This window comes from Camelina sativa, chromosome 9 (genome assembly GCF_030686135.1).
Source record: "Camelina sativa cultivar CO46 ecotype springtype chromosome 9, ASM3068613v1".
In the NCBI taxonomy this organism is placed as follows: Eukaryota; Viridiplantae; Streptophyta; class Magnoliopsida; order Brassicales; family Brassicaceae; genus Camelina; species Camelina sativa.
The window spans coordinates 750,410-766,039 of record NC_141888.1 but is presented as its reverse complement, the minus strand read 5'-3'; the positions used below and the strand labels follow the sequence as shown (position 1 = coordinate 766,039).

Here is a 15,630-nt window from a genome sequence, read left to right as displayed (position 1 = left end):
AGGCGCGTAATATTCCCCCCTTTTTTTAGTATGTGTCTCTTTTGCGACCACTTTGCGACTCCTCTTTGTTAATTACTAGGCAAAGAACACAACAAGCTCTCTTTCTCTCTTTCTATTTTCACTAAGTGTCGAAAACCTTTCAACTCTCTCTTCTTTCTCCTCTCGAATCTCTCCTCTTGTCCTCTTAATCGATCAAATCTCTCCTCTTCTTCTCTCAAATCTCTCCTCTTTCTCAACTTTCTCTAATGGCTGGTAGGGGTCGCGGAGGCAAATCCGCTGGAGGTGTTAGGGGTCGCGGAGGCAGATCCGCTGGAGGTGTTAGGGTTTACAATGGTGCGAGGGAACCCAGTTCTGCCGCAGTTAATCAGGCCTCCAATGGTGCGAGGGAACCCAGTTCTGCCGCGGTTAATCACGCCTCGAATGGTGCGGCTTCACGCGGAGGTCGAAGTGGTGTCGGAACATCGTCTCACTCCTCGAATCAATCAGGCTCTCAATCCGTGACTAATTCATATAGAACTATGTCATCCCAGTTTCCGCCGAGGACACAACAATCGCCTCCTGCTTCTCAACCACCGCGGGTTGCTTCTCCACCACTGCGGATTGGTTCTCCCCCACCGCGGGTTGGTTCTCAACCACCGCGGGGTTGTTCTCAAGTACCAGTTCTTGCTCCTCAACCACCGCCTCCTGTTCCTCCAATCATACAAGAACAACCAGACCTAAACATGGAAGAGGATTACGAAGAAGAAAACCCTAATCCCAAAATCCTGCCGAAGAAGAAAACCCTATTCCTAATCCGGCCTAACAAGACTACCAAGCTTTGTTAGATGTTCTGCTAGCTCTTCCAGGCCGACAACATCTCTCAGTCCTGTCTGTCGATCCCATCCCCGGCGTTGAGACTCTATGGTAATTTCTTTTTGCTCTTAGAGTTAGGTTGAGACTTTGTTTTTGTTTGATTAAGTTTAATGAAAGACTGCTTTGTTTGATTAAGTTAGAGGTTGTGTTTTATTGTTTGGTAGGTTGCGATTGACTGTTTGTTTTGAGATTGAGATTGTTTGTTTTGTTGATTAAGTTGAGATTGATTGTTTTGTTTGATTAAGTTAGAGGTTGTGTTTTATTGTTTGGTAGGTTGCGATTGATTGTTTTGTTTTGAGATTGTTTGTTTTGTTGATTAAGTTGAGATTGAGATTGAGATTGTTTGTTTTGTTTTGAGATTGAGATTGAGATTGTTGTCTTTGCTCTAAGTGGAAGGTTGAGATTTATTGTTTTGTTGATTAAGTTAGAGGTTGTGTTTGATTGTTTCGATAAGACTGATTGTGTTACTTTGTATTGGTTAAGACTGATTGTGTTTGTTTTGTGACAGGTTTAACAGACACAAAGGAAAAATTTCTCGGGTGATCTCTGGAATATTTAGAAGGAAATTCGATGGTCCTTACTACAGCTGGAAGGTTACTCCTAGACCCATTCAAGAGAGATATTTCAAGACATTTGCAGTAATGTCTTATAGCTTTCAAAGTTTTATTATCTCTCATAGTTGACTTAGTATCATCACTAACTTAACTCAATTGTAATATGTAGCGGAAGTTCTATTGGGATACTGGGATTACTGAGCTTGTTAGAGAGGGGTTCTTAAAGATAGCCAAGAAACGAATGAAAGGCATTGTTAGTCAAGCTAAAAGCAGTGGTAAACAACCTGTTTGGATCACCAGTGCAGAACTGTGGGCTGAGATGTGTGATCATTGGAACGAACCTGATGTAATGGAGAGGAGCTCAAATGCCTCGCAGTGCAGAAACTCCGATCGTGGTGGTCTAGGAGTCCACAAACACCTTGCCGGTCAGAAATCATATGTGCAAGTTCATCAAGAAATGGTAATTTAACATTGCTTCCATGATTTTAACACCCTAAACACCTTGCTTCCATGATTATAACACTCTAAACACCTTGTTTCCATGATTTTAACATTTCACAATTTCTTTGTAGGAAGAAGAATTGGGCCGTCCGGTATCATTTGCTGAAGTGTTCATGAAGACACATACTCGAGTTGACGGATCGTTTGTTGATCAAAAAGCTAAACAAGTAGCTGAGACTTATGAGAAAACATTAGAGGAGAGACTGTGTGAAGTGGACGATGATGGTCCAGAAAATTCAGGGAATTCTTCTGAACGTTCAACTCATCGTACTCTCAGCATTGATGAAAAGAATGATATCTTTCTTAAGGTAACTCTTAGTTTCTTTATTTTGATGAGTGTGTATGATTATTCTTAATGGTAACTTTCTTTATTTTGATGAAAAGAATGAGTATTTTCCTTTCTTAATCCATATTTTAGTTTTCTTAATCCGCATGGTTTCTTTATTTGCTGAGCATTTTGATTTCTTAAGACTTGTTTCTAACCTTGATGTTTTTCTTTGTTTTAGTGTACTCAAACAGATGAGAAGGGAAACCTTTTTGGTCTTGGATCTCTTGTTGAGACACTAAGGAAAGGGAAAAGGAAGGAGAGCTATGCAGAATCTTCTCCACCATCACTTCACGAGCTTCATGAACAACTTCGCAAGAAGATAGCTCATCTAGATGCTGAGAATGCCCGACGTGAGCAGGAGCATCAAGAGCTTCTCATCTACGTGAAAGAGAAAGATCCAGCATATGATACTATTATTGCTTCCTTGCGACCAAGAGTACCAGCAACAACACCAGCAACCACACCTGAAGACAACATACCACCAGCCACCGTGTCAGGTACTCACCAGCCACCGAGTTAGACACAACACCAGCCACCACATCCCCTTTCTCCACTTACTAAATTCTAAACATTGTCTTTGCTAAAAAAACATGAATTGCTTGTTTGAGACTTTTTACTTGTTTTTGCTTTAGGATGATCTTTTTGGTTAATACAATGATTATGCTAATCTTTATGTTTGATGAATGATTATGATATCTTTTGTGGTAATTTGGTTTTCAATTTTCATTTATTGTGATTCATTCCAAATTTGATAGATAAAACAGGTTTATTATATGCTAAAATGTCACCAAATTGCGACCAAAATTATTTCTATGAAATTATCAGACTAGTGGCAAAATGGTTACTAATGAACGAGGACTATTTTGCGATGACAGAAAGGAGTCTGAAAATGGTCACACAATTTAATCACTAACTTGCGACTAACTTGTAACTACCTTTACGACCGAAGCTTCCTAAAATAAAGAGTCTGTAAAGAGTCGCTTATTAGCGACTATATAAGAGCAGTCATAATTCCGTCGTAAAATTGCGACCATTTTAAGACACCTAAATTTTGCGACCATTTTTTAGCGACTATCTGAAGTAGTCGCATAGTAGTCATAAAGTAGGTTTTTGCGACGGTTTAGCGACGATTGTTGGAGTCGCTAAACGTTTGTTTTCTTGTAGTGAACTTCCAGCAGCGGTAGGATTTAGTTCCCAAAAGCAAGAAGAACCAATTAGGTGTAATCGAACCCATGACACCCATAGAGAGCCTCCTGCTGTAAAAATTAGCCAGATCAGTTTCAAACCTAGAACTTTGTTCCAGGCAGTAAGTCTCCTTAGATCAAGACCACCACAATCTTTAGAAGTACAAACTGAATCCCAACTAATTCTTGCACCACGGGAAGAATTCGGAGCGCCTCTCCAAAGAAAACCATTGCACATTTGCTGAATCTCCTCAAGACACTGGTTGGGAAGTAAAAATACTAAGGCCCAAAAAGTGATGGTGGAGAAAATAACAGATTTTATCAGTTGCAGCCTCCCAGCAAACGATAGCTTCTTCACAGCCAAAGAGTTGAAGCGTTTTGAGATTTTGTCCAAAAGAGACTGGTAATCTTGCTTTCTTAATTTCCTTGAAGTTAGCGGGAGCCCAAGATTTGACTGGAAATGAGCCACATTGCAGGCCTGCTCTCTGAGCAATTTCCTGGATTTCTATAAAATTTCCTCCATCTAAAAACAAAGCAGTTTTGTCTTTGTTAAGCCCCAAGCCTGAATCTTTTTTGAACTGATCAAGGATTGAAAGAATACCATCCAAAGAGGCGACCGATCAGGACCGGCCCTAGGGCTGTTGTGGCGTAAAGCATTTTTTATATGTGATATTTTATAAAAATAAAAACTGCTAAAACTGCCCATTTGGAGGTTTGAAACCATGACAAGAAACTGTTTCCCATACAACACAACCAACTCAGCTAAGAAATATTTTTGTTAAGATGCCTACATAACAGAATATATTATGTGGCCTAAAGCACATGCTTTAGCTGCTTCAGGGGTGGGTCGGGCCTGCGACCGATCCATCAAAGAAAATGAGCATATCATCAGCAAAGCTCATATGAGTAACCAAAGGAGCATTGCACATTGGATGAGGAACAAATTGTTGTGACATTCCTCCTTTATCAAGCTTTTTTGAGAGAACGTCCAATGTTAATACAAATAACAAGGAGGAGATTGGATCACCCTGTCTTAGCCCCTTCTTTCCTAGAAAGTAACCGATTAACTCTCCACTGAAGTCAATACTGAAGGATGTGGTTCTAACACACTCTTTGATCCATCTTACAAACAACTCTGGCAAGTCAAAAGCTTTGAGAACGTTAAAGAGGAAATTCGAGTTGAGACTATCATAGGCTTTAGAGAGGTCAATTTGTAGGCAGCCCCTCCTAACATCACCCTTCTCATGAAACCCTGAGACAAGCTCTGGTGCTACAACACATTTTCACACAACAGCCTTCCCTTGACAAACCCAACCTGATTCTCCTGGACTGTCTCTGAGACAAAGAGTTGTAAACGTTTCTTGAGAATCCTTGCAATCACTTTGTACAATGTAGTACAACAAGAGACTGGTCTGAATTGATTGAGAGTATCGGCAGCTTGAGTTTTGGGTATGAGAGCTAAGGTTGTGGCGTTGAACCTTCTTGGAAGAGACCCTGAGGAGAAGAACTCTTTAACTGCTGACATCGTGTCTGAACCCACATTCTCCCAAGCTTCTAGATAGAATTCCTTAGGAAACCCATCATGACCAGGAGCTTTGTTTTTTTTCCATCTTGAACAAGGTTTCTATAATCTCTGAATCCGAAGGTATAGCAACAAGTTGAGACGCAAGTAGAGAAGAACACCTGAAGGTCACCAAACTTTTGATTTCATCGACTGAGGGAGGAACTACTCCCACACTATCAGAACCTAGGAGATTCTAGAAATTAAGATTGTCATATCCTTAATTTGAGCCTGATTCTCCACTCTTTGACCATCTGAGCCCCTCAGAACCTTGATACAATTCTTCGCATAATTAGCCAATACCGCTCTGTGGAAGAAAGCTATATTATCATCACCTTCATTATATCATCGGATGCGAGACTTTCTTTTATAGAACTCCCCTAAAGCCAATGAAAATAAGTCCCATTTTATCCTAGCAACAAACTCCTCTCTAAACAAAGCAGGAGAAGGATTAGTCAAAAGGGACGATTGAACATATTCCTGATGCTGTAGGGCATCCTTTGTCTTTTGCGGAATATTGCCAAACCCAACCCTGTTCAACGTTCTACAAGAGCTTTTAACTTCCTTCATTCTCTGGCCTAACATGAACAGCTTTGATCCATAGCAGACTTCCTTAGACCAAGCCTCCAACATGGATTCCTTGAATTTTGGATGGGATGAGAGAAAAGAAATGTACTAAAAAGACTTTTTGGATCGTTCAATTGAAGCATCAGTATCCACTAAGCATGGAGAATGGTCAAAATCACCAGGACGGTCAAAAAAAGCCACCGAATCAGGAAACACACTTAGCCAATCTTCATTAACTACTGCCCTGTCAAGCTTTCTTAGAATCAGGTCTTCAGGCCAACCATTCGACCAAGTATAGAACACACCCCTGCTGGCCAAATCAGAAAGCTCATTCTCAATTAAACAGGTTTGGAAGTATGATATACCTCTTAAGGGAAGATCATGAGGAAGAATTGAGTAGTGTTCGTCGGCAGAGACAATTTGGTTAAAGTCACCTAACATAAGGCAAGGATTGGAACGAGCTGGAGAATCATGAATGATATACTTCACCTCATCCCAAAGAGGTCTCCTTTCTGTAACCGTATTATGAGCGTAAACAAAAGCTACTGAAAAAGAATCCTGAGTAGCTGGATTAAATACACCACAAAAAACCATATGTGCTGACTTGTGAAGGCAAATCACCGAGATGGAAGGGTCCCAAACAACCAAATTCTACCTCCACTCGAATGTGAGTAGTTATTCTCACATCTCCAGCCTGGAAAGGTAGAATCCAAAATACTAGCCGCATTATCCTCAGATACATGCGTCTCTAAAGGCTGCCAATCAATGGCTTATTTACACCAACCCAACTTATGATCACTCTTTGACTAGCCTAGTTATTCATACCTCTAACATTCCAGCAGAAGATCTTCATATTCACAGACAAAAGGGGAAGAGAGCTATGCTCTTAAAGGTTGGTGAAACTACCCAAGGAATCACCTTGAGTAGAATTCGAGGAAGTTGAACCAAACAAAAATTCTGGACATTACTTTGCAGCAGCAAACGAACCCGGAAGAGAAGACTTCAAATTCCCGACCCTTTTCTTGCCAGCAGCCTTAACAACAAATCTCATAGTATGAGAGTTAGTAGCAGTTACTCTCTTGAGAGATTTCTGTTTGACCTTAATAAAACCATCCTCATCCGAAGAAGGAGGAAGCATAGTCTTATCACTAGACAACTTCTTGCAGAGGGAATTGTCATTCATCGCCACTGACTTAACAGCAACAGGAGGGTACGATACCTTTTCATGAGAAACCCCTACGCCCCCAGTGTTATCCTTTTCTTGAACAGATAGAACATCCTTGACTAACTTGACATCAATACTTTTTGGAACACTTCTGCCTCAAGATCTTGACTTACTCCGAGACCTGGGTCTAGATTCTACAGTTGACGAACCAATTAACTTGTCCTCTTTAGCCATCGAAATTTGAGGTAGTGATTTAACTTTCTCGACCAGCTCCGACGAAAGTTATTGTCGACTGTGGTCAAGGAGATCTCTGTCTCTTTGAGAGCTACACCCCCTGCTACGAAGATTTTAGATGTAGGATCAGGGCCCTTCTTCTTCATCAATGGTTTGGGGCAGCGATTTAGAAGGTGTCCAAACCTTTGACAATTACAACATTTAGGGGGCAGCCTAGGATATTCAACATTAACCCGAGTAGAGTTACCTAGAGTATCACGAACCACAATGACTGAGGGCGGGGACGAATCCAAAGAAATCTCAACTTTAACTTTAGTATCGCCAAAATGATATGGAGGCAATCTCGACTTTTCTGTATGGAGGGGCTCTCCAATTGCGCTAGCTATTACACTGATACCATCAAGAGAGTACATTTGGGGAGGAACACTCTTCAAAACCGCCCAGGTGGGAGCAGATTCAAGCTCCAGTAACACAAGCAGCCCATCCTCAGACCAAGGATAGACATAAAAGCACAATTACCAGCTTGCCAATACCCAACTTAGAGAACCCAATCACGAGTCGACACACAGGATATCATAATCATACATGAGGTATCGGTCATTGGTCTTACGACAATATTGCCGAACTTATTACCCCAAGCTGTATTAAGGTCAGCATAGATTTTCGCCGGTGGAGGAGCTAATCTATGGAAATGGGCAATAATATAGCCCTTTCACATTGTGGCCGTATGGAGAAAAACAGTAGCAAGGGCTTGGACCCAGAGCCGGCGCTAGATATTTGGTGGCCACAAGCCAAAAAAAAATTGTTTATTCATCAAAAAGGAAAAAAAAAAACTGAAAAAGTAATCAAAAAGAAAAAGAAAGAAACTGAAAAGGTCTTTAGAGGAATCGAACCCATAACCTCTAATCTCAAGGCAAACATACACTTACTAGTAAAACTAAAGACATTTCTTCCAAATAGTCGGCCGTTTACCTTAATATAGAGCTGAGCGGCCGCAAGCTGGTGCTTGACTTGCTTGTAGTCATGGCCGGCTCTGCTTGGACAACTGGTGTACCATCCACTGGGATTCTGAATTAAGTATGCAAATGGTTTATAATCTGTAGATCTAGATAATTATCATCGTATACGTTCAAAATTCTATACTAATATATACAAACCCTATTTTTGGTATGGAAATACGATCGGTTACTTTGCTTGTTATTCATATATTACGGGATGTACAACCAAAGTAAACTTCTATTTATTATTAGAGCCCAAAAAAAAACAAATGAAAAGTTAACTTTACTCACTCCTGGTGCTGCCACATCAGCTACTTCTTATTTAATCTTGTGGGCCTTATAGATTTTAATAAGCCTTTTAAACAATTACAAAAATGATAAACTGATCCATTAGATTTCATCCAAATTTTGTAGGCCCAACACTATTTCATCCAAAGTCTCTATATCCAGCACTATATCTAAATCATATTGATTCAACCTGATAAATCTTAGCGACGACAGTGTTGACGGTCCACCTTCACACGTTTCTCTCCTCCTTAACCCTCGATCCATGTCGTTTCACCATCCGATGTTATAATGCATACCATTCAATTTTAATTTCTCCACTCCTCTAAACTTTCACACATCCTTTCATGTCTTACGTCACCAGTGCAACGGCTTCGTTTGTAATGGCTAATTATATTGTTCCAAAATCAAATATTCTATCTATAGAGAACATCTACCCCTCGATCATAATTCAAAAAAGCATTAAGCAAGGAGCGAACAAAATAGGGATTAACGAGACTCTAATTTTATTATTCAACCATAAAAAAAAGTAAAAAAGAAAGAAAAGAATAGAGCATATACCCGATATATATGAAGTAAAACACTGAATTTGGAATAATATTATTATCTATTCGTACCTAACTTTCTTTCATGTATCGTTTATGCTTAGTTCTTTTACATATACATGCATCATATGGTTAAGACACATAATTATAAGAGACAAATAAAATATTTTCCTAGGTCAAGAAGAAAAGAACTATGACTAGAATCTCCATTGATCTTGTAATTATATATCATCATTTCTATCTACAAAAACATCCACCTAAGCAATATTTTTTTTTACTTTAAAGTAAATTTAAAATATTTATTTAGTGCATATTTAGGTTAATTATAATTAATAGAAAGTTTAAATAATAAAAAATTATGTAAAATAATTAAAATGTTAAAATAAGAAAACAATACTATAATTTTTATTAGCGGTAATAATATAATTAAATTTTCTATTAAACTCATCATAATTTAAAATTTCAAATGTATTATTGAGTTTTAGAATGGAAGTAAATATTAAATTTATGGTATAATAAAAAAAATTATGTAATTCCGTATTAATAAGTTTTAGAATAAAAGTAAAATTTAAATTTATGGTAGAATATTTTTTAATGTAATTATATATTATTAAGTTTTAGAATGGAAGTAAAATTTAAAATTATGGTAGAATAAAAAAATTCTGTAATTTTATTTATAAGATTTTAAACAGGAAAAATAAAATTAAAAGTGAAATATTATTTTATAACATGATCAAAAAGGAAAACAAATTTGATATTTCATAAATTGAATCAAATGCTTTTAATCCAAATTGAAGTATTGAAAGATAGTAGTTAAAAAAATAGTTATAATTTATCTTGAAAATCATTTTACAGTCTAATATGTGTTATATGTTAGCCGATAGAAGGTAGAAAAAAGTAGATTTCAAAAGGAGTGCATCATCAATAATGACGAAAGAATTATAGTTAAAAGTGTTTGAAAATAAATTATTAAAACTTGAAAAGATAATAATACACAACTACACATGACTAAATTAAAATCTCTGACAACTCATTAATTGTGTGAAACGAATGAGTTTGTAGAAAAATAAATGACATACATTATTAAATAGATTATCATTTCAAGTCGTCTTTAACAGTTTAACCATATAATCATGAAAAGTGGGATAAGATAGGCACATTCATGAATTGGTTGTTTATGGGACGTTGCAATTACTTCGATGGGTAAAGCAAGCTCGGTAAAGATGTTATAACGATATGATATTATATTTTACCTTTACGCTAAGCAATATTCATGAGATTTCGTATATTCAAATTTATACAGAATAATGTTATGTTAGTATCAACATCTAATCATAAATAATATATACAATTAGATCAACAAATGGATCAGCATCAAAACCTTTAAAAAATATAAATAGAAATAAACTCTCTTAATGATAAAAGATCTTCAAGTAGTCATCAATATTGTTTATTTATCCTAATATTACCACATGACATATATTTATAACGATTTTCCCTTAAAATTTTGAATGATTATATTCGAGCTCAAGAATTGATATTAATAGAAAAAAAATTAAATCAAAATCCCGCGCTTGCGCGGGTACAAATTCTTGACTGTTCCAAATCTAACGATTGCCTCATTTCCCTTTTGCTTCTCTTCTCCTTTTCAGGTTTTGGATCTATAAATCTTATGTTCAATAGAAATATCATGTACCAGGTTTCTCTTTTTTTAACTCATTTGGTCAATTGATTGTAATCGATCTTCTCTTATCATTTTCAGGTTTTCGATCTTCTCTTTTGGTGAATCGATTGTAAAAGTATGTAATTTTTTATTGTATTAAGTTTCTTAATTTTGTTTGTATTTAATTTCTTTAATTGATTGTTGATAGAAAAAAAAACGAAACTAAACGAATCAGTGTTATCAATACAGAAAGTATTTCAATGGAAGCAAAAGGAATCATATGTGGCCTCCCAACAAAGAACGTGATACCGAAAATCAAACAAAAAGGTGAGCAAGGTGAAGGAAGTCCCGAGGATGATGATGTGAAGGAGATAACAAGGCTACAATGCAGAAAATCTCTTGCTCACCTAGGCTACTTAATACGCATCGAGGAAGACGAAGAAGACATTGACCCACTGTACATGAGAATTATCCGAGACATCCAAAAAAACGCCCAAAAGTAGAAGGATCCTCACGATCTGGTAACGCTCCTTGAAGATTGTACTGCTACAATTTATTGTCTTTGTTATTTTGTAAACTTTGTTAACTTTCCACATGTATGTTTAGACTTTATCTTTTAATATTTTCGGATCTCATTGTCTTAAAATCACATAACATATTAGGACATGAGAATTAAGTAGACAAATTGTGTATCAACGCCCAAAATATGAGGCCTACACATAACGAGAACTCTCCTTCAAGAGTCTTCAAGTCTTATAATGAACAAACTTCTGACAATCGATCTCAAAAATAAAGTCGCCAAATATTAAAGGACATAGATGAACACACCTTTACTCAACTAAAGAGATTAAGAAATACTAATGATAAGGACAACATAAGAAAACCATAAAACACAACTCACATTGAATCCAAAAAAATCACTCAGCCGGAAAAAAAAACAATTACAACTAAACACAAAAACAACTAAGAAGATAGTTAGGAACCCTAAAGAAGCCAACACATTTTCGTATAAACAAAGTTGCAACCCAATTCACATTTACCTTTAGATGACCAAAAAACAATTACGAGAATGAAACACATAATTTAAATCCTCATAGTGTCCAACAGTTTACAAAATACATATGAAAATATTAATAAACAATCCAACCACAAAATGACAAATAATAATTAAGTAATCACAGCTAACAACAAAAGAAAAACAACAACATCAACTAGCAAATATTAATTTCAAATTAAATATTTTTAAAAATACATTTAAAAACAAAGAAGATGAACTTAATTGTTTTAATATAAACAACAAACTAAGGGGCTGTTATTGGATAGATGATTTCTAATTCTATATGGAATTGTAAATTCTAGAATCAAAATACATGGATTTTGAAATAACATGTTTTATCTTTGGATTTGGATCCTTCTATTTTATACTTTCAAATCCATACAAATCCATTTAAAACATAATGTGGATTTTGAAATCCAAAAACAAATCATTAAATGAATAACATGGGATTTGAACAAGTATTTATAAATCATAGAACCAATAACACATAATTTTGATAAGTATTTTAAAATCAATGATTGAATAACACATGATTTTTGGTTGGATTTCTAAATCCATTAAAATCATAGAACCAATAACCCCCTCTAAACTTTCTGCAAGACCTTTTTTTTAATAAAAAAAAAGGCCAACAAAAAAACATAAGGAAGCAAGATCTAACAAAAAAAAGAGAAGAAAAAAATAAAATTACTAGACCAACATAATAGTATATACAAGAAAACTAGTAATACATTTTAATCTAACTACCGCGCGTAGCGTGGATCCATTACTAGTTTCTGTATATAATGTAATGAATCTATGTTAAAATGAAGATAGATAGCGTATCTCCGCACTAATTTGAATGATCGTTAACATTTTTGGATATGTAACCTCTTAACCTTCACATCATATGTACGCACTAACGTTTTTGGAGTTGAATGGTGTTTATCTATTGCGTGATCGAACATTTCTCTAACGTATCAATAACTTTGGTACGGCAGATGAAAGCACCATCCCAGAATCGCAAATTAAAGAAGGTAGGCGCATCTCCAAGGAATCTATCAACTTTGGGTGGCTCCCATTTGAATATTAAGGGGGTTTTTTTGTCACCTCATAAATTGTTTATATCCACCACCACCTAGCTTTGAACACCTAAGTTAATTATATATATTAAAAACTTCGAAATTAATTAGAATAGTATAATTCTTCGCAAAAAAGTATTTATCTTTTCTAACTATCCCCTAAAAAAACTCTAATTACAAATTCATTCCCTTTTTAATAAAAGGGAAGTACACAACATTGTTTTGATAGACTTTATAATTTTAATAAATTGTTACAAATAGGTTATACATAGGTTATAGATTAATCCATATATTAGTTGGTTACAAGTTGATAGTTCATATATTAATGGTAACAAATAAAACTTTAATTGTAACCGAAAATCTAAAACGAGATATTCTAAATTGATAGTTTATGGATATTCCAAACTTTATTTTTGGAAGATCACGTTGTTTCCAAAGATCTACAGTCACAATATTACCAATTTATTTTCCACAGATTTTATTGATAGACCACAACGTTCATCAAGTTATTAAAGGAGATAAAACTATACTCTCAATCATAAAAAAAAAGTACACAACTTTTTTTGTATAATAAAATAGACGTACACAACTTTTTTTTATACTATATAATTTTTATAAGTTGGTTACAAAATAGATAATATATTAAATATATGTTGTTTACAAAAAAAAAATTATAGATTAATTGGTTAATCTGTGGGCTATATAAAATTACGGATATACTTAAGAATATCTCAAATAATCCTCTTAAAATAAAATATTCCAATGATTTATACAATTTCCAAAAAAAATTCTTGATTATTCCATATTTTGTGACACCATATATAGTATTAGGCATAAAAATATACTGTTAGGCAAAAAAAGGAATAAAATCTTGACAATTAATCACACTTAATCGTGATTTCCGAGATTTTATTGTTCAGTTCAAAATAAAATCTGACCTAACACCCTTCCAACATTTTAATATAAATCAATGTCTTTAAAACCGGACCGGAAGGTGAACCGGAAGTTTTTCAGGTCACTAGGTCAATTAGTCAGACTGATTGAATTACGGGTCAATTAGTTTATTAGTTTGATTATATTATGAATATAACATCTACTTTTCTATAAATATATGAACAAAACATACATAGGTAAATACTAAACAACTAAAATTAAACTTTTAAATGATTAGATAGAATAACTAAGTGATTCTTTTATAAATAACAACATTTATTTTTAATTTAGTTTGAGTTTGAAGTGTGACCAAAATAAAATATTTTAATTTAAGACCGACAACCCGGTCCAACCCACCGGTTCACGGGTTTTTAGCTGGTTTTTTTGGTTTTTTGCGGGTTTTATATATTTGTTCGGTTTTTAGAGGTTACCCGGACCGGAATACCTATCGGGTTGCGGTTAGACCGGCCGATTGGCCGGTCTGGTCCTGGTTAAAAAACATTGATAGAAATCATTCAGATCTCCATTCACTAAAATACATCTCTCATATTCATACAAAAAAAAAAAATGACAATCGTTTCTCAGTTTACAATACTAAACCGTCTTATAAATTAATCTTTATTTTTAAATTATAATATAAATAAAAAGAATTTCAATCCGTGCTCTAGCACGGATCTAAATCTAAATCTAGTTGTATAATATAATACCATCGACCATATGTGATGGACAGTATTGTTCGATACGAGTACTGAAACTTAGCCGGTTTACACAGAGGTAGAAATACATTTAAACAAATGTAGTTCTTTGGAAATTATGAGAAATATATAGGACAACAAAGTAATATGTAAGTTCTATAAACGACATGGCTCATCGTAATGTGAAACTCTATATACATAGGTCTTATTACTCTCTTGATTTATTATTTTATATATACTTGTAAACTACAACCCAAAACATAATCCGTGATTTCACACATATCAGACAATATGATTAGTGGCAATCTAGTAAATCCTCGTAACAATGATGGGTAAGATTGTAAAATGAAAACTCATTCCTAAGGCCTACATAAACCGCCAATCACTCCTCTATAATCTTACACGAGAAGAAAAAAAAGCAATTTCGAAAAACAGTGAAAATGGTAAGCCAAAGTCACACGACGACGTTTCTCTTCTTCATCACTACCTTTCTCTTCATTTCCATATCAATCTCAGCCGTCCGTTTGCCTCCGCGACCAAACACTACAACAACCAACGATCTTGATTTCATCCGAACAAGCTGTAACGCCACCCTATATCCAGACGTATGCTTCACGTCACTCGCCAGCTACGCCTCCGCCGTTAAAGACAGTCCGGCGAGGCTAGCCAAGCTCGCAATTGGCGTTTCACTTTCGCAAGCCAAGTCCGCGGCGGCTTATCTTTCCAAACTCTCACGCTCCGCCGCCGTAACCTCTGCCGGTGATGGCCACCAAACTGCTTCCTCCGTAATCCGCGACTGCGTTTCGAACGTTGAAGACGCGGTGGACGAGATGAGAGGGTCTCTCCGACAGCTACGCGACATGAACGGCAAAGGTGGAGTCCCGGCGGCTCGGAGGTCGGTGGAAACGTTTAGGTTTCAGATGAGTAACGTGCAGACGTGGATGAGTGCAGCATTGACGGATGAGGACACGTGTACGGATGGATTTGAAGATATGGACGAAGGAGGATTGATTAAGACGACCGTTTGTGACCGGCTTGAGGAAGTGAAGAGGTTAACGAGTAATGCTCTTGCCCTTGTCAACACTTATGCCAACAATGGAGCTCCATGACCATGAGAGCCCCCATGAGGATTTTTTAACTTTGATTAAGTGTATGTTTTGATAATTTAATACATTATGGGTTTAAGTTATAAATTTTAAAATTAGTTTTTGTGTGGAAGGAAACTGAATGTTAAGTGCAAGCTTCTAAATATATATGCTTTGTCTCTATTATGTGGAAATGATTATAATTACTGATTTGGTTTCTATTTTAAACCGAGCTGACTGAGAGATTTGTGTATGTTTAACGGGTATGGGTTAAGGTCACTTCAAGGAGATGTTAATTACATCACCAGCTTTGCGTGTTTGAAAAAAAAAAATCATACTGTAAGATAATAAGACTTCCTTATACA

The 15,630-nt window shown here is 35.8% G+C and overlaps 3 protein-coding genes and 1 pseudogene across 4 annotated transcripts; 2 read left to right on the top strand and 2 right to left on the bottom strand.

Moving 5' to 3' along the window:
• Positions 1-245: 245 nt before the first annotated feature.
• On the top strand, positions 246-2,872 carry LOC147937538 (uncharacterized). The gene is made up of 7 exons (XM_087464216.1): positions 246-642; positions 825-903; positions 1,361-1,490; positions 1,576-1,831; positions 2,079-2,215; positions 2,414-2,732; positions 2,868-2,872. The coding sequence occupies exons 1-7, from the start codon at positions 246-248 to the stop codon at positions 2,870-2,872; spliced, it is 1,323 nt and encodes a 440-aa protein (XP_087320342.1).
• A 458-nt stretch (positions 2,873-3,330) lies between these two features.
• Positions 3,331-4,944, bottom strand: LOC147937537 (uncharacterized). The gene is made up of 4 exons (XM_087464215.1): positions 4,776-4,944; positions 4,447-4,689; positions 3,764-3,981; positions 3,331-3,678 (listed from the first exon to the last, which is right to left on the bottom strand). The coding sequence occupies exons 1-4, from the start codon at positions 4,942-4,944 to the stop codon at positions 3,331-3,333; spliced, it is 978 nt and encodes a 325-aa protein (XP_087320341.1).
• A 711-nt stretch (positions 4,945-5,655) lies between these two features.
• LOC147937536 (uncharacterized) lies at positions 5,656-7,359 on the bottom strand. Its single transcript, XM_087464213.1, has 5 exons — positions 6,971-7,359; positions 6,516-6,863; positions 6,373-6,394; positions 6,203-6,302; positions 5,656-6,113 (listed from the first exon to the last, which is right to left on the bottom strand). The coding sequence occupies exons 1-5, from the start codon at positions 7,357-7,359 to the stop codon at positions 5,656-5,658; spliced, it is 1,317 nt and encodes a 438-aa protein (XP_087320339.1).
• Positions 7,360-14,394: 7,035 nt separating this feature from the next.
• Positions 14,395-15,493, top strand: LOC104710087 (pectinesterase inhibitor 11 pseudogene; annotated as a pseudogene). Its single transcript, XR_015566628.1, has one exon. The product of XR_015566628.1 is annotated as a pectinesterase inhibitor 11 pseudogene (transcript).
• The last annotated feature ends 137 nt before the right edge of the window (positions 15,494-15,630 follow it).

Excerpts from the sequence above, each read along its gene's own strand:
- LOC147937536 (XM_087464213.1), bottom strand. The coding sequence starts at position 7,359 with ATGTACTCTCTTGATGGTATCAGTGTAATAGCTAGCGCAATTGGAGAG. Across the intron at positions 6,864-6,970 it reads CGTCGGAGCTGGTCGAGAAA|AAGTGTTCCAAAAAGTATTG; the intron begins GTTAAATCACTA and ends ATCTTGAGGCAG. Across the intron at positions 6,114-6,202 it reads CTACTCACATTCGAGTGGAG|CTACTCAGGATTCTTTTTCA; the intron begins GTAGAATTTGGT and ends TATTTAATCCAG.
- LOC147937537 (XM_087464215.1), bottom strand. The coding sequence starts at position 4,944 with ATGTCAGCAGTTAAAGAGTTCTTCTCCTCAGGGTCTCTTCCAAGAAGG. Across the intron at positions 4,690-4,775 it reads TGCAAGGATTCTCAAGAAAC|CACCAGAGCTTGTCTCAGGG; the intron begins GTTTACAACTCT and ends AATGTGTTGTAG. Across the intron at positions 3,982-4,446 it reads AAAGAAGGGGCTAAGACAGG|GCTTGGGGCTTAACAAAGAC; the intron begins GTGATCCAATCT and ends AAAAAGATTCAG.
- LOC147937538 (XM_087464216.1), top strand. The coding sequence starts at position 246 with ATGGCTGGTAGGGGTCGCGGAGGCAAATCCGCTGGAGGTGTTAGGGGT. Across the intron at positions 1,491-1,575 it reads GATATTTCAAGACATTTGCA|CGGAAGTTCTATTGGGATAC; the intron begins GTAATGTCTTAT and ends TGTAATATGTAG. Across the intron at positions 1,832-2,078 it reads AGTCCACAAACACCTTGCCG|CTGAGACTTATGAGAAAACA; the intron begins GTCAGAAATCAT and ends CTAAACAAGTAG.